Genomic DNA, 26,493 nt, shown 5'->3' on the forward strand with positions numbered 1-26,493 from the left:
TCTTAAGGGTGATATTTAATTTATAGGTATAAATACCACATTGTTCCAAGAAACTTGATATAGGTTAGATATAAGGGAGAAACTAATTTTAAGTTACCCCATAAATAGGCTCACTATTCAGTGTTCAGGCCTACTGTGCCCTCTACTCAATTTTAATGGTAGCAAAGTCAAATGCCTACAGTCAAAGGGCATGCTAGTAACAAGAAATGGGCTCAAAGGGAGTTGGAATCAGACAAACACATTGTTACTGTTACTTAGCTGTAGACAATAGTTGTTGCAACCCGAAAATGAAGGAAACAGACTTACCACATCTTCTGATTATTTTTTTTAAAGCTCCTGGCAGTCTAGGTAGGTTTTTGAGGTAGCACAGTGGTAAAGAATCTACCTGCAATACAGGATATATAGGTTTGATCCCTGGGTCGGGAAGATCCCCTGGAGGAGGAAATAGCAACCCACTCCAGTATTCTTGCCTGGAAAATTCCATGGAGGAGTCTAGTGGACACTCAGAGTCAGACACTACTGAGCACCCATGAACCCATGGGAATCTAGATAATTGTGTTTAAGTCATATAGTGTTGTTTTCATGTTTTTTGAAAACCTGTATGGGGGCAAAAATCAATAACAACAAAAAAGCTTCCATCTTCAGCAACTTTTATTTTAGTGATTCATTCCAAGGATGATAAAAGAGAAATAATACATCCTTGTTCTGAGTGTAGCCTAATTTACAGTCCATTTGAACTTCACTATCCTTTGGAGCTGGTTTTCCTGTACTCAAAGGCTGACTTAATTGTCTATCAGTTGTTAATTCTTGGGTAAGTGCAGTAGATGGAATGTCTGTGGCTCTTACCCAAATTCATATCCTGAAACCCAATCCCCAAGGTGATGGTATTAGGTGGTAGGGCCTATAAGATGTGATTAAGTCATGGGGGCAGAGCTCTCATAAATAAAATTAGTGTTCTTACAAAATAGTCCCTACAGCAGTCTTTGTGCTCCTTCCACCAAGTGAGGGTACAGTGAAGGGCTCTTACCAGGCACTGAATCTGCTGGTGCCATGGTCTTACACTTTGCAGTCTCCAGAACCGGAAGAAATAAATGCCTGTTATTTGCAAGTCACTTTAATCTGTGATATTTTGTTATAGCTGTCCCAAAGGGATAAGAGAGTAAGTTACTTAATCTCTCTGCATGTGGCATACAGAGAGGCCCCCAATGGCCCCCAAATGGCCCCTGATGACTCATGTCTCCTTGTATGTATGGACACTTATGTAATCTTCTTCCTATGAGTGTGGGCAGGAGCTGTGACTTGCTTCTAACCAATGGAATATGTCAAAGGAGTTGGGCTATCACTTCTACAATTAGGCTACAAATACTGTGACTTTTATCTTCTTGGCAGACTTTCCCTTGCTTGCTTTGATGAAATAATTCACCCAGTCGGGAAGGCCCACATGGCAGGGAACTGAGGGTGTCCACAGGACAAGAGCCAGCTAAGAACTAAGGCCCTCAGTTCAATGTCCCAAAGGAAGTGAATCTTGCCAATAGCTATGTACATGAGATCAGAAACAGATCCTTTCCCAGTGAAGACTTCAGATGAGACCTGAACCTTAGCCAACACCTTGATTGCAGCCATATGAGAGACCCTGAAGCAGAGCATCGGTTAAGTTATGCACTGACCCATAGAAAATGTGACATACATATCTATTGTTTTAAACCGCTAACTTTGTGGTCAATTGCTGTGTACCAGTAGATAACTAACATACTATACCTTATTTTCCCCATCCTTAAGATGGAAAAGCTAATAGCACAGATCACACCTACCCCTAACATAGGCTAGCGTGAGGTTTAAATGAGTTCATCCACATAAAGTGCTTAGAACACTGCCTGGCACATATGAGCACTCAGTAATGTTGGGCATCTTATCCTCCGGCAGATTCTAGAAGTGAAGTCAGGCATCTTAGCCAGGAAGATGTAGTAGAAGAAGCTGGAAGAGCTATTTCTGTGCTGCTTCCAGCCCAGTTGTGATATTGTGTTGAGTAGAGGAAAATTTGTTCCCACTTGTGTACAACCATGGAGAAACTGCTGAAGAGCCTGACAGAATGACAGGGGTACCTATGGAAACCAGAGGTAAGAGTGTGTCCTCACAGAAGGCACTGGGCCTTGAAGAAGAGCCAGTGCAGATCATTAGTGGGTTTATTCTTGAGCACATGTGTCAGACTCCCTGGGAAAACCCAGAAACAACTGAGCCAGCCTGTGAGATGAGCCTGTGAAAGGTGGCGAGTCCTACCATCAAAATTTATAACTTAATGCTTCTATTAAGCCTTGGAGTGCCAATCTAGTAAGCCCAAATGACTAGAGTCAGGGTTTATTGTCTGTCTTGCTTATTTCCCCAGAACACAGGGAATTATGATATAGATGATGTTAAATAAATGTTTGTTAAAAGACATTTGTGTTGCCCCAATAATAGTAAATTATTATTATTTTGTACTTTGAGATGGCAGCAAGTTTTCACAGACTTTTCTCTTGCCAGACCTTACACATTGAGAATAAAGGAAAGAGAGTGCATAATAACATTAGGCTAGCCCTTCACCTGCCCACAGTTACCTTGGCATATTTCTAGGAGCAGAAGCAAGGTGATCTTCAGGATCAATGGATTATTTCCCACTCCAGTGAAATATCTGAAGTGACAAGCTTGGTTAGTTTGTCTTGCTTAGACAGAGCATTTCCTAAATAAATAAACTAACCAGCATTACTTTCATTTCTCTTTTGGGCTTCCCAGGTGACACTAGTGGTAAAGAACCCTCCTGCCAATGCAGGAGACATAAGAGATGGTGGGTTTGGTCCCTGGGTCAGAAAGGTCCCCTGGAGGAGGGCAGAGCAACCCACTGCAGTATTCTTGCCTGGAGAATTCCGTGGACAGAAAAGACTGGTGGGCTATAGTCCATGGGGTTGTAAAGAGTCAGACACGACCGAAGCAACTTAGCATGCGTACACACACACTTTCATTTCTCTCTAGGTAGACGAACAGTTCAGTATGTGTTCAGAATTTAGAAAATGGGGCTGGAGGGAAAATATAGATGATGGGGCTGGAAGAAAGAAGTTTGTTTGTTTGTTGTTGTTTTTTTGGCTGGCCATGTAGCATGTGGGATCCTATTTCCCCAACCAGGGGTGGAACCCAAGCCCCCAGCAGTGGAAGCACAAAGTCTTAACCACTGGACCACTAGGGAGGTCCAATAAGTGTGAGCTGATACTAGCGATCATTCTAGCAGGTCAGCAGGAATGTAGGAGAGGCTTGCAATAGGAAAGGTTCTGTCACACCAGGACTGAAAGCCAAAATGCGAACTTAGGGGCGTTTTCCCAGTAAAAGAAAAATCAGATGTCTTTCAGAGTGTAGATGAGAGTGGGCCTTTCTAACTCTCTCCTCCAGAATTCAAAGGATTAAAGAGTGAGAGCTTTCTCCATTCCTATCAGCTTACTAAGCTGAAGCTACTGTCTGGGAAATGGCCTCCTGGTTTCTCTCTGGACCAGCTTTCCTTTGAAGAAAACAAGATTCTAGCAGAGAATGTGTTTTGTCTTCTTCAAGGTTGGGGAATATGAGGTCTACAGAGCTATGTGAAAGATAAGTCCTCTGGGTGGGACACCAATTTATCAATGTGTTTCTTTGATGACTATGAGGTCTTCTAGGATCACCTATTAAAAGACAGATAACGCTTGACTAGGCAGTACTTTATTTAGAAGGATTATGGACAGTTGGAAGTCTGAAGATCTGAAATGTGGGGCTCAGGATGGTGAGAAGATTAACAGGAGAAATGGAAGCTTCCAAATTTAGCTCTGGAAGTTTCTATCCATATCCTATTTGTTTCACCTATGGACTCTGGAGAGAGTCTGAAAGTGATCCCAGGTCTGGGTCTGCATCTGTTTGTTTGTTTTCATACAATTTGCACATTGATGGTGGTTTAGTTGCTAAGTCATGTCCTAAGCTTACAACCCTCTGGACTGTAGCTCACCAGGCTCCTCTGTCCCTGGGATTTCCCAGGCAAGAATACTGGAGTGTTGCCATTTTCTTCTCCAGGGGATCTTCCCAACCTAAGGGTTGGACCCAGGTCTTCTGCATTGGCAGGCAGATTCTTTACAGTTTGAGCCACCAGGGAAGCTCCAATTTGTACACTAAGGTGTAGTATAATCAGAATTGCATGGGATACAATTCTGACATCCTCATGGTCAATTTTCCTTGATAGTGCTGGGCAAATTTTGATCCATGTAGAAGTTTTACCAAATTTTTGGACACAAAGCAAGGCCAACGTGAATTCCCCTTAGTATCCTTTTCATGGAAATCCTGGAACTAACTTCACTGTCATTTTATGTTACCCAAGGCATTACGGATTTTCATATCATCCATATTTGTGAGTAGAAGGAACAGCAAAATCAATTTGTGATCCAGGATTTGAGTCGAGGACCTGACTACCATACACTGTGATTTAATTAACAAGATATTGAAAACAAACACATATAAAAAAATTAAATTAACCGTAAATGGACTTGCAGTTTACTTATCAGAAGCTTAATTTCATTTCCAACCAGAAATGGAGAGGTCTAGAGTGAGCCTACCTAGGTCATTCATTAAAGCCTATGTCACCACAATTCAAATGCCTCGTCATCTTTTTTGGGGGGCCTAATCTGTGTCCAGAGTTAAAGCAGCCAGTCACACCCTGATTCTGCTCACTCACTGCTCAGCATACTTTATGCAGAGAAACATTACAAACAACATTATCTCTTCCCTTCCTAGTGAGGTCACACAATAATGTTCCTTGACATTATAGGAATAGAACTGACTGATGCCTCAGCACTAGAATAACTTTCAAGTGCTTCCCACATTTGGTTAAATGCTTTTCATGTTTGTTAAAGAACATATGCATTTGTAAAATAGAGGAAAGCAGACTTTGGAAAGTGTAAGGCTCAGAGAACCGCACTCTGAAAAGGACACTCAGGGACAGCCTCTCGTGGACTGACAAAGTTTATTATCTAATTGTGTAGTTTTATAATTTTCAGGGAATACAGCATAAGGCTGACTTGCACGTAGCCATTCCAGATAAACATTAAAGCATTCAAGCATAAAACACAGTTCCCACCGCCCAAGCCATTACGTGAAACAACAGTCCTTGCTCTCAGAAACAGGTGGTTAGAAGGAAGCCTTCGAATGTCACAAGGCCGGGCGTATAACCCTTCATTATCCATTCCCAGCCTTGGGCACTTGGTGAATGCTCATAACCCTTTGTTATGCTCGTCCCAGCTTCCAACCTTCGTCATGAGTGGAGCAAATACATCCTCAGTATTTGCTCAAAGCCTTCCAGCTCCTCCACAGGAAAGAAAAGAAAAATACAGTTGACTGTTGAACAACATGAGTTTAAATTGCATGGATCCACTGGTGTGCAGATTTTTCTTTCAACAAATACAGTAGTATAGGACCTGAGGTCGGTCGGTTTAATCTAGGGCAGATGGAGAGCTACCAGATATGGTATGCCAACTCTAGAATTTGAGCATCCTCGAATTTTAGGTATCCACAGAGTCCTGGAACTAACGTCCCACTGATAGCAAGGGACTACTCTAGTACTTTTCAGGATTGGCCTTGATGCAAAGTACATCAAAGTAAATGCACCTAATCTAGCTGTTGTACAAACTCATGGTTTACGAGGCCCCTGACCTGGAATGATATAAACAGCAACATTAAAGCACCCTTGAGTTTGACCTCAGTTCAGTTCAGTTCAGTTGCTCAGTCATGTCCGACTCTTTGCGACCCCATGAATCGCAGCACGCCAGGCCTCCCTGTCCACCACCAACTCCCGGAGTTCACTCAGACTCACGTCCATCGAGTCAGTGATGCCATCCAGCCACCTCATCCTCTGTCGTCCCCTTCTCCTCCTGCCCCCAATCCCTCCCAGCATCAGAGTCTTTTCCAATGAGTCAACTCTTCAGATGAGGTGGGCCTGAAAAGATAAGGACCTCCGGATAAGGAATCGGAGGGGGTGGATGGTAAAAAAAAATTTACTGAGGGGGGAAGTGGTAAAGAAGTCCTCTTTATTCCCTATGGGTCCCTGTGCATGCTCCATCCAGTATTCTTGCTTGGAGAATTCCATGGACAGAGGAGCCTGGCAGGCTACAGTCCATGGGGTCCGAAAGAGAGAGCCACAACTGAGCAACTGAGCACAATTTTAAGTGGAGAGTCCCTTACATTTGTATAATACATTATATTATAATAAATTATTTCAAGTTGTTTATGTAACCAATTATTGTAACTTCACTATTGATCTCAAGAGTTAGTCAAGTTATCCCTACTTAGCACTTGAGGAAATAGGGGCAAGCAGCATGCAAGCGAGTTTGACCTCCAGGTCTCACAACACAGAACCACAGAACAGAAAGCAGAGGTCGGGTCCACTGATTTTTTTATTTTCCTTCTTTCAGGAATAAGATGAGCAAATAAGTTGGACCTTAGAGATGATTAACCCATCATTTTATGAATAAAGACACTAAATGCAGACACTGAATACTTGTACAAGGTCATGGTGTTAACTGCAGAATCAGAACAGCTGAAACTCAGCAAACTAATTGTCTGACACACTTGAAAAAAAATTTATTGGAGTATCATTGATTTACAATGTCTTCTTAGTTTCAGATATACAGCAAAGTGAGCCAGTTATGTATATACATATACCTACTCTTTTGAGATTTTTTTCCCCATAGAGGCCAGCAGAGCTCTATGCTATATAGTAGGTCCTTATTAATTATCTATTCTATATACTGCAGTGTGTATATGTCAGTCCCAATCTCCCAGTTTATCCTGCCTCCCCTTTCCCCTCTGGTAACCATAAGTTTGTTTTCTACATCTGTGACTCTGTTTCTGTTTTGTAAATAAGTTCACTTGTACCACTTTGAGGCCCCACTTCACATTAAAAAGAGCAACATATTGTGTGGAACTGATGCCTCCTTTTTCAGAGTGTTTATAAGGGTTTCTTTCTGTAGTTGTACAGCTCACAACTAGCACTTCCTAATGAGGCCACCAGTATGCTCTATCTGGGTATAGCCACTACACATTATATACTACAGAGGCTAATGAAAGATTGAGTTTCTTTATTTGTAAGTGATATTATGCCTTCCCAGGTGGCAATGAAATTATCATTTATAATGTTATTTCTGCGTACATGGAGAGAAGAGGAAAAGGAATTATCTATTTGGGAAGCTTTGGTGGTGAGAAGATTAGGAACTAGGTCCTGAACCCATTCTATAGGCATTAAGGATTTGTGGGTTAATGACCAGGGAGTTCAGTGGAACAAGAAAGATACCTATGATTGTGGGGAACTATCAGTGTGTGTAGTTCCTGGAAGGGAAACAAACCACTTTCTTCATATTTTATTTTAGTGATGCCCAGATTGAAGTCAGTTAGAAAGGTAGTTTAGTTTCTAATTTTAGACTAAAAGACACCTCAAAAAGTCATCTATATCATTATAGTGTTTTGTTATATTTGTGATTTAGAGAACCATAGATTTAAGTGTCTCATTTCATTCATAATTCCATTTAAATAAAGTATTTCATAAAATGTTCTACTATAAACCACACAGGAAAAAAAATACTATGTTTTAATACAAGAAAAAAATCATGTTCGGAAATGAAGCATTTAAACTTAAAAAAAAAAAACAACCCACGTATCTCATAGAAGTCAGACAGTCCAAATTGCTTACTGATAGTTTCTGCAATTTGCCCTGATTAACGTTAGTTAAATATTTGATTAATATTAACTGCAACCTTAGATTCAGAATGAGCTGCTGAAGGGGCAAAAACTAAGGAATTTACTGTCATTCAGAAGTGCAGGAGACAGGCAAGAGCAGCAAGGCAGCTGGAGTCAGTGTCTGAAATACAACCACTTCACAAATGCCTGCTGTCCCGTGAGCTCCGAGAGGCCTTGCTCGGCTCTGACCTCCCCCAACCTGTTTACCTCTGGCTGCATGACCCGGACACCCATGCCAAGTTCTTGCTGGCCTGGCTGCTGCTGACTGCTTCCTGCTGTGGCCTGAGCCAGGCTGGCCTTGGTCCACGGGTTTGATGGTGTTCCTCTGACTGTGGCCCTGACTCTCCCGCTCCGACTCTTTCTCTGTGACTTCATTAGGAACGAAGAACAGAGGCGTACTAAAAACTTGAAGACTGTATATACACCGAGAGGACTTTCTAAAAAGAGAAGTGATTCCATCATAAGGGAACCTACTCCAACTATTGAGTACTCTGTAATAAGACCCTATATATCTGTCTGTTATCTTCCCCTATGAATACATTTGCATTTTCCAGAGTCTGAAGCAGGGTTCCATGAAGTGAAATTTGTACAATTGGTATGAAAAGTGAAAGTGAAAGTTGCTCAGTCATGTCCGACTCTTTGCGACCCCATGGACTGTCCATGGAATTCTCTACGCCAGAACACTAGAGTAGGTAGCCTTTCCCGTCTCTATAGTCATTCTAACTGGAGAGAAAGCACTCTACAATCAGAAAGCAGAGAACATTTCCAAGAACAGACAGCAACAATGAGAGAAATACACAGAGGCCTATGGTTTGTACTGAACACTAAAATATTTTAGGATAATGTAAGACTATGAGGCCAATCTGTGATAATAATATCTCAGAAGCTCAGGACTTCATGAAAGTGAAAGTGAAGTCGCTCAGTCGCTCAGTCGTGTCCAACTCTTGGTGACCTGTGGACTGTAGCCCACCAAGCTCCTCCATCCATGGGATTCTCCAGGCAAGAATACTAGAGTGGGTTGCTCTTTCCTTCTCAAGTGGATCTTCCCGACCCAGGGATCGAACCCAGGTCTCCCACATTGCAGGCAGACATACCTTAGGATCAAACTAGAACTAGCTTAGAGGTGGAATAAGTGTCTGGAAATAAGAACTGACGCCAGGCATGATGGATTTCCAGTGAAGATTGGTACCATCTGGGAATTTAAAAAGCAACTCACACTTTAAATTTCTACATTTGCCTTGGCTTTCCTGGCAGAGATTTATGTTTCTATATATATATTTAAAAAAATTTATAGAGTGAAGAGTCCTATTTTTAAAATTATTGTCCATTCTTTTAAAAGTGTCACTGGATATCTCATATAAGTGGAATTGTGCAGTACTTGTCCTGAAATTGGCTCATTTCACTTAACATAATGTCCTCTGGGGTCATCCATGTTGCTGCACATGGCAAGAATTCCTTCTTTTTAAAGCTGAAAATGATTCCATTGTATTTATCTACCACATTTTTAATCTAATCATCTGTCAATGGACATTAGGTTGTTTCTAGATCTTGGCTATTATGAATAATGTAATAATGAACATGGGAATGTTGATATCTCTTTAATATTCTGATTCTAACTATTTTGAATGTATAATATGTAAACCCAGAAGTGGCTGCCAGGGTCTGGGGGAGGGGGAAATGGGAACTGTTATTTACCATGTATAAAGCTTCAGTTATACTGGAGGGATAAATTCTAGAAATCTGCTCTACATGTAAAAGAGTCCACAACTTTTATTTTTTAAATCTTCTCACTATAGGGAGCAGTACTCAGAGTTTGGGCCAAAAGACCATAGTAAGAACTATAAAGATAGTGGATTAAATTGTTACTCAATATTTAGTAAAAATTTTTCATTACAAAAAGTAGTGCAACTTCAGTTTGGTTCAGTCCAGTCACTCAGTCATGTCTAACTCTGCGACACCAGGGACTGCAGCATGCCAGGGTTACCTGTCCATCACCAACTCCCGAAGCCTGTTCAAACGCATGTCCATCTCATAGGTGATGCCATCCAGCCACCTCTGTCGTCCCCTTCTTCTCCAGCCTTCAATCTTTCCCAGTATCAGGGTCTTTTCCAATGAGTCAGTTCTTCACATCAGGTGGCCAAAGTGTGTTTAAATAAGTATGTTTACTTATGTTAAACAATATATAGTATGCTGCATTATTAAGAATTATTATTAAGTTAGTTGCTATAATAAAACAAGCTTCATGATAAAAAAGATAAAAAATAAATGCTGTATTGGAGAAAATTTCAAACACATTTGAAGTAGAGAGATTCATTTGTGTTGATTATGTAATTAGTAATTTCTCCCTTTTTTTGCTGATTACTATTCCATTGTATGGGAGAAAGAAATGGTAACCTACTCCAGTATTCTTGCCTGGAGAATTCCGTGGACAGAGGAGCCTTGGTGGACTGCTGTCCATGGGGTCACACAAAGTAGGACATGACTGAAGCAACTTAGCATGCATGCATGCATTGGAGAAGGAAATGGCAACCCACTCCAGTATTCTTGCCTGGAGAATCCCAGGGACAGAGGAGCCTGTGGGTTGCTGTCTGTGGGGTTGCACAGAGTTGGATACAACTGAAGCGACTTAGCAGCAGCAGCAGCAGCAGCAGCAGCAGCAGCAGCAGCATTCCATTGTATGGACATACCACAGTTGGTTTAATCATCCATATGTGGGTTTTTTCAGTTCAGATATATTATGATTAAAGCCTCTATAAGCATTCACATATAGATTTTTGTGTGAACACACATTTCTAAGTAAATTTAGCTAAATACCTAAGAGTATGACTGCTGACTCACAAGTGTAGTTTAACTTTGTAAGAAACTGCCAAACTATTTTCTAGGATAACCATTTTGCAGGTTCAGCAGCAGTGTATGAGTTTCAATTGCTTTGCATCTGCCCCAGTATGCGATAGTGTCAGGTTTTTTTTTTTTTTTTTTCTTTTAGTTTTAGCCATTCTAATGGAAGGATCTCATTACGGTCCTAATTCACATTTCCTTAGTGAGTTATGATATTGAGCATCTGCTTATTTGCCACCCATGTTGTTTTGATGAAGTATCTGTTCATTTGTCCATTTTTTAAACTAGCACTTTCAAATTAATTTCTTAAGTGTTGAGAATTCATTTTATATTCTAGATAAAAGTCCTTATTACATGTGTTTTGCTGATGTCTTTTCCTTCCCTTAAGATTTCTTTTGAATAACAAATATTTTCAGATTTTGATGAAGTCTACCTTAAATGCTGGGCTCTCCCTATCTGTTTTTAACTCCTAAAAAGGATCTACTGAATAAACTGGGTGCTATGCCATACATTTGCAATTGATTTGTGTACCTCTTAAATCGCTTTAAACCTCCAGTTTCCTCCTCCATCTTTTTTTCCTCTCTTTATTTTATTCCTTGAAGTTTCTTTATTAAAGAAACCAGGTCATTTGTCCTAGAGGGTTTCCCTTAGTCTAGAATTTGCTGATGGCCCTCCAGCTTTGTAAAGATTTCCTGTACATCAGTCACTATATCTAGACACTTGATGAGAGTCAAGTTCTATTTTTTGGCAAGAATACTTGCCAAGAATAAGTATACTGCAACCAGAAGGCACATAATACATGCAATCTGACTTTGGAGAATATTAGCAACCCTTGAGAATTGTGGCTATTAATATTTTTATCAAGCAACAGAAGTTGCAATCAAATATCGTTTGTTCTTGAGAATTTTATTCATGTGTTACTATAACATGACCATGAAAACTTATCACAATGCCCTACTGTTCAAGGAACACTTTCAGTAGAGCCTTTAGATTGACTCTCCTGACAACTTATTTGGGAGGCATTATCCTTATCTCTGTTTTTCACATGAGGTAACTGGCATCCTGAGATATTAAGTGACTAACTGCTTCAGAAATTGTATGTAGCCAGGAAATGATATCCTTTGTATCAGAAAATGTAGCCTCCTTATTATTTAAATGTCTTTGACTGTGTCTTTTGAAAAATCAGACCTGTGCAACATTTATTGTCTTCTTTTGATTTAACAGAGATCCATGGGCCAAGCTTGATCATTTCAATATAAATAACAGACTTTCAGTGTAGATTTAGATACTTTACCACAAGACTACCTGTGAAAATAAGAGTAGATAAGAACTGGTCGGTTAATTTCATTCATAAACAGAGCCAGTAAATCGGCTCAAAGTGAAGTAGCTCAGTCGTGTCCGACTCTTTGCGATCCTGTGGACTGTAGCCCACCAGGCTCCTCCGTCCATGGGGTTCTCCAGGCAAGAATACTGGAGTGGGTTGCCATTTCCTTCTCCAGGGGATCTTCCCAACCCAGGAATCGAACCCACGTCTCCCGCATTGCAGGCAGACACTTTAACCTCTGAGCCACCGGGGAAGCCCAAATAGGCTCAATGCTTGTATTAATTAGATGCATGCTCTCTCGACAAGTCAAGTAATAAGAGTTATACCCTTATAGAATTACAAGTAGTTTCATAAATCAGCTTAACCTATTGACTGGTGGTGCTAAAATTATAGTAATAATAGTAATAATAATATACAGTTAGTGCTATTGAACTCTGTTCTGAGGAATGATTTAACATTAGCAACATAGAGAGTTCTCTGGGATACCTGTTTTGTGGATACCAGCCAGGTCTATCTGGATGTAGTCGGCTCAAAAGAGAACGAGTCCAGTAAATCCTTGTTGCACATCTATCCTATGGATAGTAATTTGTATCTGTTAATTGAATCACTATGCTGTACACCTGAAACTAACACAATATTGTTAATCAACTATACTTCAGTTTTAAAAAGGGAGAGCTAGTCTACAGGTCTGTACTACAGATTTCTGGAAAGTACTTTTATAGACATATCTGGTACAATTTTGTAAACATAATGTAGGACCTTTAATAGGCAATTGACTTAATTATTGCCTCCCTTCCAAAAAAATAAAGTGAAAATGAAAGTTGTTCAGTCGTTTCCAAATCTTTGGGACCCAGGCCTGAATATTAGAATGGGTAGCCATTCCCTTCTCCAGTGGATATTCTCAACCCAGGAAATGAACCGGGGTCTCCTGCATTGCAGATGCATTCCTTATCAGCTAAGCTACCAGGGGAGCCCCCCAAAATAGAACTTCAAAATTATTCTTTGGTGACTAACTCTCAGTCTTCATTATTAATATTCAATGTAGCATGATGTCTTATCTGTTTGCCTGGATATATATTTGACAAATATTCCCTCTTGGAGGCTATGTATCAGAGAGTAGTTAAAAACTTAGTGCTCTTGAGTGTTTTATAGGGATCTTAGTATGTTGAGATTGGCATTCAAATATACTTATACTGCCTTATGATTTTTTTTTTTTTTTGGTCAACTTTTTAAAATAATTGTCAAATTATCTGGTGGAGAAAGTTGGAGCCTTTTAACAGTCATCATTTTCTGAAAAAGATCTTGGCTCTGCCTACAAAAATTCCCTCACCTCCAGGAGGAAGCGGAATGGCTTCAGGGAAAATGTCTTTGTTAAGTTCTTTGTTCTTCACAAGTTATCTATTCTAACCCTAACTCTTCCCTGCAGGAGCCATATGATTGTGTCTTTAATTGGCAAAATAGAATGTTGCTAGCCACTTGCCAGATATTACATTTTTTAAAAATTTTATTTATTTATTAATTTTTGATTGCAGTGATCTTCATTGCTATGCGCCTGCTTTCTCTAGTTGCTGCAAGTGAGACCTGCCCTCTAGCTGAGGTGGACGGCTTCTCTCTCTCCGGTGTCTTCTCTTATTGCAGGCTCTAGGCACTCAGGCTTCAGTAATTGCTGTACATGGGCTTCGTTGCTCCCTAGAATGTGAAATCTTCCTGGACCAGGAATTGAACCCATGTCCCGTGTGCTGGCAGATGGATTCTCATCCACTGTGCCACCCAGGAAGTCTGAGAGTACATTTTTTAACTCTTTGTTATTCAGGTTATTTTTTGTTGTTGTTATTAAAAGCTCAACTAAGAGAAGCAATGTCCAAGAATGATTTAGGAAAGATGCACATTCCATTTGTTCCTTCATATTTTGTTCCCATTATATTTCCAACATCCGTGTTTGGCAATTAGTAGGTACACAATACTTGTTCACTGAGTAAATGCATGAAATCTATCACTGGATTAAATCTCTTAAGGGCCAGGAGATGTATTTCTAGAACAGACTGTTATATTCCCTGCAAAATTGTTGTTCTTGAATTGTACTGGGTATGGAGCCCTGGGTTTGTATTGAGAATTTTTCTAATAATTCTCTTATGGATCTTGTGTTCTTGGAATACACTTTCTCTATTTTATGAAGCAGCTCAGGAACATATCTTTTTTGGACTTACTATAAGGACTAGTCCTGGTCATTTTGAGAAATAGATTTGTTTTTATTTTATGGGTACCATGAATTGTCCTATCATTCCCTTTTATAGAGCAAAATTTGTAGCTCAAAATAAACAGTATGATTGCACTTTTCATCTAATTAATTTCTACTTCTACTTTGCCTCCATGTTTGTTTTAACTTTTTGACTCTCATATAATTTGTAGCTTATGACTTACTGTCATGTATTATTGGTAACTGGTTTATTTTATATATCCCTTTAAATGATCTTGAATGTCTTTTGCAATAAGAGTATTAACAAATGAAAATTTTAATCATCAGGTAAAAAACTATTATTTTATTATACAGAAATACTTCACTGTTGCTAATCTCTGTTTCTAAAAGTCACTGACACAAGACAATCTTATGGAGTATACTTACTGTTTGTTTTACCAATCACCTCCTGACTTCTGGAAAAGCAACTCTTCTGAAAATTGCTCTTCTTTCTACTACAATCATGCAGTTCTCTGAGCAACTCTGCTTCCTTGAAAGTGTTGAGTACTCCACAGTTGGGCAACCAAACCAAGATGTTCTACTTGGGTTGTTTATTTGTTTCTTGGGGAGGGAGAAGTAGTTTGTATGAGACAGCCCTACCCTATGATGGAATTGAGATGTAAAACTCGGGAACTGTGTGTGATCATATTTCCTGCCACATGGAGAAAGCCTAACTCAGTGCAAGAACTTGGCAGAGAGAAAGAGATAGCAAATGAGAGAGAGAAAAGAGACCTGGTGGGAAATTCTTTTGACTCATGGGACACAATCTCAACCTTTCAGGTGGTTTGGATGTTCACCTCTCCTTTGATTTTGTAAGATCACTAATCCTTTTTCTATATTGATTCAGATTGGATTTCGGTCACTTTCAAGTGAGAGTCTTTACTGATGTATGTTGCTTTTAAGCTTTATTGTGTAGAATCTGGTGTGCTAACCTGGTTAGGAAGAAAAGCTTTGGCCCTAACCATAATCAGGGCTTCCCTGGTGGCTCAGAGGTTAAAGCATCTGCCTCCAATGCGGGAGACCTGGGTTCGATCCCTGGGTTGGGAAGATCCCCTGGAGAAGGAAATGGTAACCCACTCCAGTATTCTTGCCTGGAGAATCTTATGGATGGAGAAGCCTGGTAGGCTACAGTCCATGGGGTCGCAAAGAGTCGGACACGACTGAGTGACTGCACTTAACCATAATCAGCCCCACAGCCTAGCCTTGCAGGAAGATAGGATTTAGTCCTCACCTTGAAAAGTGTATACCTGGCTAAACCTTCGTGTAAAAGAAATTTTGCCATGCTTCTTAGAGACCCAGTGTATAAAACATTTAAATTTTCTTTTGCAAAATATCAGCTTTGCAGATTTTTGCCAGCAATCTTAAACTCAGATGGTTTGCTCTCCTGACTGTGTCAAAGTGGATTTAGACAACAGTTATTGGAGATATAAGGACATGATGATTAGCACTTTCCAGGTTGTTCTACTTCTGTCTCCACATCAAATCAACAGAATTCTACATGCTTTGGTGAGTAGAGTGGAAAGAACATAGACTTTAGATCAGGCAGACACAGATCTATATCTTAGCTTTACAACTTAGCCAAATTCCTTGGTCTCTAAGTTCCTTTCTAAGTAGCTTGTGGAAGAACATCTATCTCATATCATTATCAGAGAAATAGCATCTATCTTACAACATTATCAGAGAAAATATACATAAAGCCCTAGTACAGTGTCAACATATAATAAATGGGAGATATTATCATTATGTTGGCTCCCTATGGAAGGACCTTTTGGAAGCTTTAACAATTTGCTTTCAGCTTTCATAACACACACACACACACATACCACACACACACACACACACACACACACCATACATACACATACACACACAGAGCATGTATCCTCATCCTTTACATAAATATTGCTTACATAATTCCCTTTGTAGAGACATTTTTACACTATTCCTGCCTTAGGGATTCTGCCCTAGAGGAAGAGTAAAGACATTTCTGAATCGCTAATTTTCTTTTCTATCTAATGATAAAAGTAATGTGAGTGCCATCTTGCTCACCCTTTCCCATCTTCTTTTTTTCTTTCCTTTTTTCCCCTTGACTATCAGTGTAGGAATAGAGGTAAATTTAATGCTCACTTGCAGCAAACCAGGTTAAAATACTCACTACCTCCTCAATTACTTAACGTGTATTATTTTTTCAATGACCATATCATATGGATATCTTTATGAAAAGGAAGTGTTCCAAAATTCTTTCTGGAAGTAGGCAGCAGAGTATGAACAATAAATGTTGGTAAGTAAATACACACAGACTATTTCACACCTCTCAAATGGAGGATGGTTGAGACAGGAGAATGGGGGTAATAGCCCTCATGTTTGACAGATGTTGGAAGATGTGCTCTGAGTTTCCTAAAGATCGTGCTTCAGTCAGCAGCCTCTCATTGAAGCTTCGGTTCTGACTTGTAATCAAGCTTTGTGAGAAGTGCCCTCTTTCAGATCCCATGTTCCATGAGGCCCACTTGAAGAGCCATGAGGTCAACACATCTTCAACTTGGTTCAAGGTCTCCATTGCTGAGGGATTAACACCAGGCAAAAGAAGGTAATGACATCTAGTGCTGGGCACACAGCACACATTTAGAGAATTTAAATATTTCTTATTGGCTGACACTGTCATTAACCTCTTCTTTCTGAATAAGGCTCATCCCTCCTCCCCTGTGTCTTTGTTCCTCTATTTTCACAACACATACCCTTGGTGCTTACCTGCCTGCTTCCCCTAGCCTGCTAGCACTGGAGTTCTTTGAGGTTACAAGCTGAGTCTTACTCCTTGACCAGTCTCCGGCATATCTCACAATGCCAGCACACAGCTTTCAAAATATGTTGAAGAAGCAAAATGAATGAATAATCATCTTTATAGAGAATATTCTCTATAACAAGAGAGTGTAACAAGAAGAAAAGATCATTGAATATTTCACACTTTTCATTGATCTAAATCTTAAGTGGTAAAAATAATTATTTACTACCAGGGATAAAACGCAAATAGAAATCATTCACCACAAACAATATTTTGTTCTCATTTCCAGGAATCAATGCTACTTCTTTTATAAAGAACAGTTCATCTCAGGGTGATGTCTTACATTTATAGGGAGATAACTTATATTAAGTTCACTGTGTAAGTGTCTTAGTCTATTTTTGAAAAATATCTTTCACAGCCTACTTTTCTCTGAAAGAAAAATAAACACTGGGATGGTTTTCTGGGACAGTAGGTTTCAAGTTTCTATTTAAAGTATCTGTGCTATTGACAGCCCCACATGTCAGCCCAGGGGCCTCTGTTTGGGGTTCAGGTATTCCAGCATCTAGAGAACCTCTTGGGACAGTCACTGTTGGGTCACCACTCCACTCCAAGACTGTCCTAGGGGCTGTGCAGAGTAACTACTACACACTAGGAAACTATCCTTGATTAAAAATAGAAGGGCTGTTCTGGTGGTGAAACACATTTCCATATCATTTCAAGTATGCTTTATTAAAAAAAACCTTTTTGCATTTCCAAGTTAAAAACACGGTTTCCTGACAATGTTCTGAGATAAATTAACTGCATATTCTTTTATTTAGGTCAGAAGCAGCAAGTCTGAATGAATCAATGTAACCTTCTGTATTTATCTACATCTTATTATTGTGTTTCTCAGTTGCAAAGACTGAATCGATATGATCATTTTCCTAGAGGTGGTATCCTTCACAATGTAGTTCAGGAAACCTGGACAAAATCAAGGGAATTAATTTCTTTATTGTATTTTGTACTAAATTAGGAAAGAACTCTGCTCCATGTTACTAATTGCAAATAATTTTCTATTAGGTGTCTTATTTTTATTTATGTTACAAATATAGTCCCTTTGACTATTAAGTGGGCTTTGAAGGTGTGACCAAGACTAAGGTAGCATCACACTGGGGACACTGATTGTGATGGTTAATTTCATGTGTCCATTTGGTGAAGATACGCTATCCTGACACTTGGTCAAACATTATTCTAGACATTTCTGTGAATGTTTTTTTTAAGTGAGAATAACATTTAAATCAGTAGACTTTGGGTAAAGCATATGACTCTCTTTAATATAAGTAGGCCTCATCCAACAAGTTGAAGGCTTTAATCGAAAAAGACTGACCTCTTAGGAAGAAAGGCAATTCAGCCAGCAGAGAGCCAGTGGCCTTGAATTGCAGTTCCTGCCTAGGTCTGCATTTTCTGGCCTACATTGCAGATTGTGGACTTGCCAGCCTCCACAACAGCATGAGGCAATTCTTTAAAATGAATCTCTCTCTCTTGTTCTCTTATATAGATCAGAAGAGATAAAAAACAGAAGAGGTAATATATATAGTGTAAATATCTATATACTTATAGATCTAATTTATATGGTAAATTATATACATAATGATCTATATTACATAAACTTTTAATATATTTTTATACAAAATTTTTAATATATCTCTTATTGGTTTCATTTCTCTGGAGAGTCCTAATACAAGTGACTCTTTCTCCTATCTCATCAGTGAAAACTGAATAGTCTCAAGGAGTAATGCCAAGCAGACATCTTTGCTTTGCTGATCTGCTTTCATAATGTGCTACAATATATCAAACATCAGAGGAAACCACTGGTTTAAAACCAGGAATAAATTTCAATTTATTTATTTAAAAATTAGGCATTTCTGCTGTGGAGCAAGTATTTGCATGTATACTGACCAATATTCTTTTCTTTAAGTTGACTAGTGTTTATTCACCGCAGTTTTTCTTTCCTCCCTGCAGTTCCAGCGATGATTATGGTCGTAAACGTTCTTGCAGTTTGAGTTGCAACTATGAGTGTCCCAACTGCAGTTTAGATAACAGAACAGACCCACTGACGATGCCATCCTTCTATCAGGAACTTGTTTCCCAAGTGGTTGTCCCCTTCATGCTTGCACCGTAACTTCCCTTTTACAGTTGGAAGTAAACAAATGCAGGGAGGATGGGCGGGTGGCCAAGAGGGGCAGTTCATCCTGGACAGTTGTTGTGATGTTGGGCAGAGTATATTCTAAGCTTGATGGTGGCAATACAAGTGCTTTTAACTTAATATAAGTGCTTTTTTTTAACTTCCTCACCCCTTGCCACAAGGTGAGATAAAATAGACAGGAGCAGAACCAGGCAGAGGCAACATATGATTTCCTATTACCCCTTCCCTCCCCTCCGGACTCATCATTTTGTAATGACTTCCATGTTTAAAAACATGTGAGTTCCTTCCCAGGGCTCATATTCTCCCAGTTCCCCTGGGTGGTGCAAGCCTTTCCCCTGCTTCCCAGACAGCCTGTCTTCTTTGTGTTCCTGTGTGCTCACTGTCTATTGTTCCAGGCTCAGCAGGACTGACAGGCAGGTTCAGTGGAAAATCTAGAACTGAACAAGATAATGGATCACTAATTACTTACAGGCACACCCCAGAGGTATTGCAGGTTTGGTTCCAGACCATTAATTGAATATTGCAATGAAGTGAGTCACAAGAATGTTTTGGATTCCCAGTGTATATAAAAGTCATGTTTACACTATACTGTTAAGTGTGCAATAGCATTACGTCTAAAAATATAATATACGTACTTTGACTTAAAAATACTTTATTGCTAACCATCATCTGTGCTTTTGGTGGGTTGTATTCTTTTCACTGTTGGAAAATCTTACCTCCGTGTTGATGGCTTCTGATCAGGGCAGTGGTTGTTGAAGCGTGGAGTAACTATGTCAATTTCTTAAAATAAGAAAAAAAATGAAGTTGGTTACATGGAGTGACTCCTGCTTTCATGAACGATTTCTCTGTAGAAGGTAATGTTCTTTGATACCATTTTCCCATAGTGGAGTTTCTTCCATAATTACTCAGTCCTCTCCAAGGACCTGCCTGCTAATGCAGGAGACATGAGAGATGTAGCTTCAATCCCTTGGTTGGGAAGATCCCCTGGAGAAGCAAACGGCTACCCTCTCCAGTATTGTTGCCTGGAGAATCCCATGGACAGAGGAGCCTGGTGGGGCTACAGTCCATAGGGTCACAAAGAATCAGACACAACTGAAGCAACTTAGCACACACACACTCAAACCCCATGCTCCTTTATCAACTGATTTCATGTAATATTTTAAATCCTTTGTTGTCATTTCAACGATATTTTCAGCATCTTCACCAGGAGTAGTTTCCTCCTCAAGAGTCCACTTTGCACGCAGAGCAGCCCACTCATTATTTCTTTGGAATGCATCACCACAAAGTTTCAGTTTGTAAAAAAATGCAGTATCTGTAAAAGGATAATAAAGCGAATGGCTGTGATATGTTTTCAGACTTCTGATGATTGCAATTACCCTAATCACTTATTGTCAAGGAGCTCTTGTGTGTATCACAGTATATATCCATGTCCACAGACTGCAAGGGTATCTTTAAAAATATCTCTAGGGTTGTTTGTAGAGTGATCTTATATTTTTTCATCCACACCAGAACTTTTTCGAGAGTAAAAGGAGGCATTATTAATAATTATTCGAGACAAACCAGCTTGTGCAGATATCTGGTTACCAGGCACTAAATTTTCCTGCTTTCTCCACCACTGGGCAAATTGCTCTTAATAATACCATAAGCTGCTCTGCGAAAAGGAGGTGTGTAGGTGTGTGTGTTAGGCCCTCAGTCATGTCCGACTCTTTGAGATCCCATGGACTATAGCCTACCAGATTCCTCTGTCCATGGAATTCTCCAGGTCAGGATACTGGAATGGGTAGCCATTCCCTTCTCCAGGGGATCTTCCTGACCCAGGGATCAAACCCAAATCTCCTGCATTGCAGGTGGACTCTTTACTGTCTGAGCTACCGGGAAAGCCGGAGAAGGAGGTACTGTGGTTTTTTATATCTAAGCACCTAACCATCTTATGCTTAGAACTGTTCAAATAAAAGATAAATTGTGATTTCAAAGCCTGTATGTGCAAAACATGGACCTTAGTAGTATTCACAGAGCAGGGTTCTGACCCAGAAACCAGTCTTTACCTAGAAAAAGCTCAGGCAGGGTGAAATTATACTTAAATATAGTTCGGTACCCAGTGGAGAAAGGGAGGGTGGACGGGAAAGCCCACCACGCGGCGTGCCTGTAAAGGTCAGCTCCTTCCCAGCCAGCTTCCATCTGCTAGCTCTACGGCCTCACTTTCTGCTTGCGAAGAGCTCACTGTGTAGCCCAAGCAAATTAAAAGGTGGAATAAAATGTGTTTAAAATAAAATTAGCTTTCATTTCATGAGGAATAGATAGTATCTCACCCTTCTAGAAGAAATGAGGGGTTGGAGAGCATGTCAGGGAATCAAACTCAAGATGAGATTGAGATTCAGCCTCAAAGACACTAGGAATTTGTCTTAACCAATACAGAGAGAGGAGAGACCGCTTCCTTTTTTAGTTTCCGGTTTCTTTCACAACCTTGATGGTTAGGGGATTGTTTACCTTGTGAAATGCCTTTTGCATAATCTGCTCTGGAAGGCATTTTGTTTATGGTCTGATGCTGTCCCAGCTTTTTCACAGTCAGTCTTGCTTTTATTTTTTTCTTGTTTTTCTTCTCTTCTTTCCTCTCTCTCTCTGTCTCTCTTTCTGTCTGTCTAACATAAAACACTGGCTGTTCTCTCTCTGTAGCCTTTTCTCTCTCCCTACTCCACCCCTCCTTCTCTTCTGTCTCCACTCTCAAAATTGGTTTCAATAGCAATAGATTAAGAGCAGGCATCTATTTTGGGCTTCTCAGGTAGCACTAGAGGTTAAGAACCTGTCTGCCAATGCAGGAGAGGTAAGAGACACAGGTTCGATCCCTGGGTTGAGAAGATCCCCGGGAGGAGGAAATGGCAACCCACCCCAGGGCTTCCCTCATAGCTCAGTTGGTAAAGAGTCTGCCTGCAATGTAGGAGACCCCAGCTCAATTCCTGGATTGGGAAGATCCCCTGGAGAAGGGAAAGGCTACCCACTCCAGTATTCTTACCTAGAGAATCCCATGGACAGAGGAACTTGGTAGGCTACAGTCCACAGGGTCGCAGAGTCAGACATGAATGAAGTGACTTAGCATGTACGCAAGCATCTATTTAGGGCTTCCCTGGTGGCTCAGTGGTGAAGAATAATCTGCCTGCCAATGCGGAAGGCACAGGTTCAATCCCTGGGTCAGGAAGATGGCAATGGCAACCCACTCCAGTGTACTTGCTGGGAGAATCCCATGGGCAGAGGAGCCTGGTGAGCTATAGTCCATGGGGTTGCAAAAATGTCAGACATGACTTAGTGACTAAACAGCAACAAAGCATCCTTTTATTTAACAGTAATGGAATAAAGATCAACCCCTCTAAGTTATGTATAAAGATATGTTTGTCAATATTTTATTTAAAGTATCTTATACAAAGAAGATTTTGAAGGACCCTAAGAATTTTCATCAAGAAGCTAGTGAGTTTTGGTTGTATAGCACAATGAATAAGTTTTAGAAGTAGACCAACCTTTCAGTCAGTTCCCAAAATGTCATTCTGATTCTTTTTCTTTGCCTGATACGTGAGCCAATTAACTTCCATTAAGACATATTCTGAGCAAAGTGTTTTTGTTTCCACTGGAAATAATATGTCTATTGATAGTCATTTGAATTTAAATACACTATTTTAAAACATGTTTTAATATAGTGTCCTGGGAAATTTTTTGTGATCTTAAACAATCCTTTTTGGTAGAAGAGACAAATAATTTTTCCTTCTAAACAGTATTATAACATATTCTTGTGAAGTATGGACAGAACTGTGGAAAATTATTTTCTAAAGATGCTTATATATTTTAGCTCTTGATAAAGAAACTTTTTCTTTATTTGATTGCCTGTCTAGAAGGTGATGGACAGGGAAGCCTAGCATACTACAGTCCATGGGGTCGCAAAGAGTCAGACATGACAGAGCGACTGAACTGAACTGAACTAGAAGATATCTGCAACTTATTTTTTTCTTTTTGTTTTCTTTTTGTTGTTCACTCTGTACTTTTTCTTTCTGGAGACCCAACCCATTACCCACTCCTCATTCATCCAAGGTCAAGGTAGCAGTTACCTAGGCCAGATCAGTCAAGACTCTTTCACACAGCAAACAGTTCAAGGGTGGGCAAGGAATTCTAATTGTCAAGAGGAGAGGTGCTCTCTTTTACTGGGACCTACAGCCATAAAAATAATGGAGTCTAGAGTGGCGTGGTGCTGTCTTTGCCAGCTCTTTGGAAGAGCCTGAGAATGAGGACAACACAGCTGAGGTGGAGAAAGGAGCCTGATGACAATGCATGTTCTCCTGAACCTGTTCACAGCCGACCCACGATGGCCTGTCTGGTTACTTAAGGCAATAAATTCTGCCCTCTCCACCCCAAAGCTTAAAGTGGTTTACAATAGATTTCCAACCTAATTTTGAGAAAGTTCGAATATACCCATTAATTTTTAATTTGAATGCGAAATCACACAGTCATATTTGTTTTAAGAGAGAACATACTTTTTATTTCTTTTTGCATCCCTAACCCCAAAGGGAAGCTTGCTAGTTTGCTAACAGCAGAACTGTGATATAGTTCAACTGTGATACGGAGTACAGATAACTATGAGAAACCTCAACAGATCTAAATATCTGGACTTGTTTCCTAGATAATTTTATTCATTATTTTTAACAGTTTTATTCTTCCCAACTTAAAGGCAACGAGAAGACCTAAAGTCAAAGATTATACTTGCTCAAAGGACAGAAATCCTGCTGTTGCCACATGTTAATTTATTACGTATTATGTATTAATACATATTACATATTAATTTATTAATACAATGTTTTAGGCATTGTTTTATAAGGACCTCAGCAAGGACCCTTGAAAAATGAGCAATAAGTGCAACATAAAATAATGCTAATTTTATATTACTTAAAACCCTCTTTTACCTTGATTTGCTTATAATCTGTCAGCCTGGTGACCAGTCACTTTTATGGAGAGGACAGTCAGGTCACCACATTACTCGACTATTGTACAAGCTTTGTTCTAACCTTGCCAAGTAGTTGTGACTATGCAATTTACACTCCAGGGAAGTTTTAGTTTGTCATTCTTACTCAGTTAACTTACCCATGAAGTTTGTCATTATAACTTGGATTCTCTGGATCTAATACCTTTAAAAATAGAAGCAAGAATCTCAGGGTCCTAATTCTGTCGAATGAGTCACTTTTTATTTTGGCCAAAGACCCCCCCTGGGAATCAGTCTAAGGTCTAATCCTACAAGAGTCATGGATGAATTTCCTAATGGGTTGTGCAGAAGGGTGTGGAAATCTGTGGCTTGGGAACAACTTGTGAGCTGCAGAGAGAAAGGCAACATTCCTTCTGGCTCTCAACATTCCTTCCTCAACCACCTGTCACTTTCATATCAAGGGGATTGTCTCATGCCCAGAGTACAGAGTACCTCTATGAAATAAATGTAGCAAATCACTTTCCACTGAGCCAATTTAATTTCTTTCATAAAAATGACAATACACTTTCTAAGCATGTTTATCTTGGGGAATAAATGAGGAGTCAGCATACTTGTGATTTAGCAATTAAGTTTAGAGGTAAAGGCTCCATGAATGCATCCTTCTTTGAGGATCTGGTCCTATTTGCATCTCCAATCTTACCTTTCAGCATCACCTGCCCTCATTCAAACGCTATGAAAAGTGTAGTTAGCCAGTTAGTCGTGTCAAACTCTGTGATTCCATGGATTGCAGCCCACAGGGCTCCTCTGTCCACGGGATTCTCCAGGCGAGAATACTGGGGTGTGTAGCAGTTCCCTTCTCTAGGGGATCTTCCTGACTCAGGGATCAAACAAGGGTCACCTGCATTGCAGGCAGATTCTTTACCATCTGAGCAATCAGAGAAGCCCTCCAAACTCTATACTTAACCTTAAACACTATCCAGTCTCTTTTGCTTCAGGGAAATTTGCAAATGCTATTTTTTCTAACTCAGCATTTTTCCCTTTCCCCAAACCTTGCTGAAATCTTGCTAATCCTTGGTCATTTTTTCAGGTTCCAGTTTTTGTCTTACTTTCTTACCCTCCCCAAACTGGATTTAGCTCTTTCTTCTATTACAGAGCTTTCTATATGGTATGGTACTTGTCTGTTTTGTTATTTGTTCTACGACTAGGGTTTTGCCTATCAAACCTGGCATTACGTGAAGGATAATTCAGCAGTTTTCAAACTGGATAATTACAGGCCTAAAATCTGACTAAAAGAAGTAAATGAATACGATATGAAAAGTTTGATGTTGAATTCTTCATAAATAATGATCCACATCCTCAACATTTTCTTATATAACACTCTGAACCCAGCTGAAGAATTGAACTTGAAAATAAGGAACATTACTGAGTAGAGGTCACAACTACCACATTAGTAATGTTCCTTCCTGATTAGAAAGGGAATCATTTCTCAGCCTTTTGGCTAAGATCTAGTTTCTGATTAAAAGGAAATGTTATTGCATATGGCCTTGAAAACTCAAAAATTTCCACCTTATCTTTTTGAAACAATGTCTGAGAAGATAACAGCTGTTTCTAGTCAAATAAACTAAATTTATTTGATCGACACATGCGTAACAGTGTGCTTGGGTGGGGGAAGCCAAGATTTCTTTTGTAACCTATAAGGGCTTTAATGACCCCTGTCGGGGAGGCTGTGTACCCGGCATGCTAAAGAATAGATCAAAAACTGACAAAAACCCAAAGAATCCTTTTTTTTTTTTTTGGCTTTTACTTCCATAGGATCCAACAGTTAACTGCACATTCAGATTTTATGACTTTTTGGTTGCAGCTTGACTGTTAATTTTCTCTAAATCAACCTTCTGGGTGGTTGTGAAAAAAACTGATGAGGTTTGTTTTTCAGGTGTGCTGTGTGGTGATTTGACATTTGCATCCATTATGAAATGATCACCACAGTAATTCTAGTAACCATCTGTCCTCATACGAAGTTATTCAAATATTATTGACCATATTCCTTATGCTATATATTCCATCCTGATGGCTTATACATTTTCTAACTGAAAGTTTGTGCCTCTTAATCCTTTGTATTTATTTTGTCCTCTCCCACCTTCCCCTCCCCTCTGGTTTTTTCCCTCATCTGAGTCTGTTTTCATTTTATTTTGGGCCAACCCCAAAGGGAGCTGTGGTGGAAAGATTGACTGAAGAGGAGTTCTGCATTGGAGAGAGATGGCAGGGCTCCTGTAAGCCATGTCCAAGCAGTGCCCGGGAGCTGTCTAGGCTCCTGAAGGTACCGAAGCTGGAGGATGGCAGCTCACTGCATCCACTCGATGGGCAAGTTCTTTGTATCTGAGTGGCACATCTCAGCTGTCCTTTA

At 39.8% G+C, this 26,493-nt stretch overlaps 1 protein-coding gene across 1 annotated transcript in view; it reads right to left on the reverse strand.

The window, feature by feature from the left end:
• The window catches only part of SHPRH (SNF2 histone linker PHD RING helicase), a 120,603-nt gene continuing 113,952 nt past the window's right edge, over nucleotides 19,843–26,493 (reverse strand). The window contains exon 30 of the mRNA XM_018053309.1: nucleotides 19,843–19,912. Within this exon, the coding sequence (XP_017908798.1) occupies nucleotides 19,906–19,912 (7 nt within the window). The 3' untranslated portion in view covers nucleotides 19,843–19,905. The remainder of the gene's footprint in view (nucleotides 19,913–26,493) is intronic.

Source organism: Capra hircus, chromosome 9 (genome assembly GCF_001704415.2).
Source record: "Capra hircus breed San Clemente chromosome 9, ASM170441v1, whole genome shotgun sequence".
NCBI lineage: Eukaryota > Metazoa > Chordata > Mammalia > Artiodactyla > Bovidae > Capra > Capra hircus.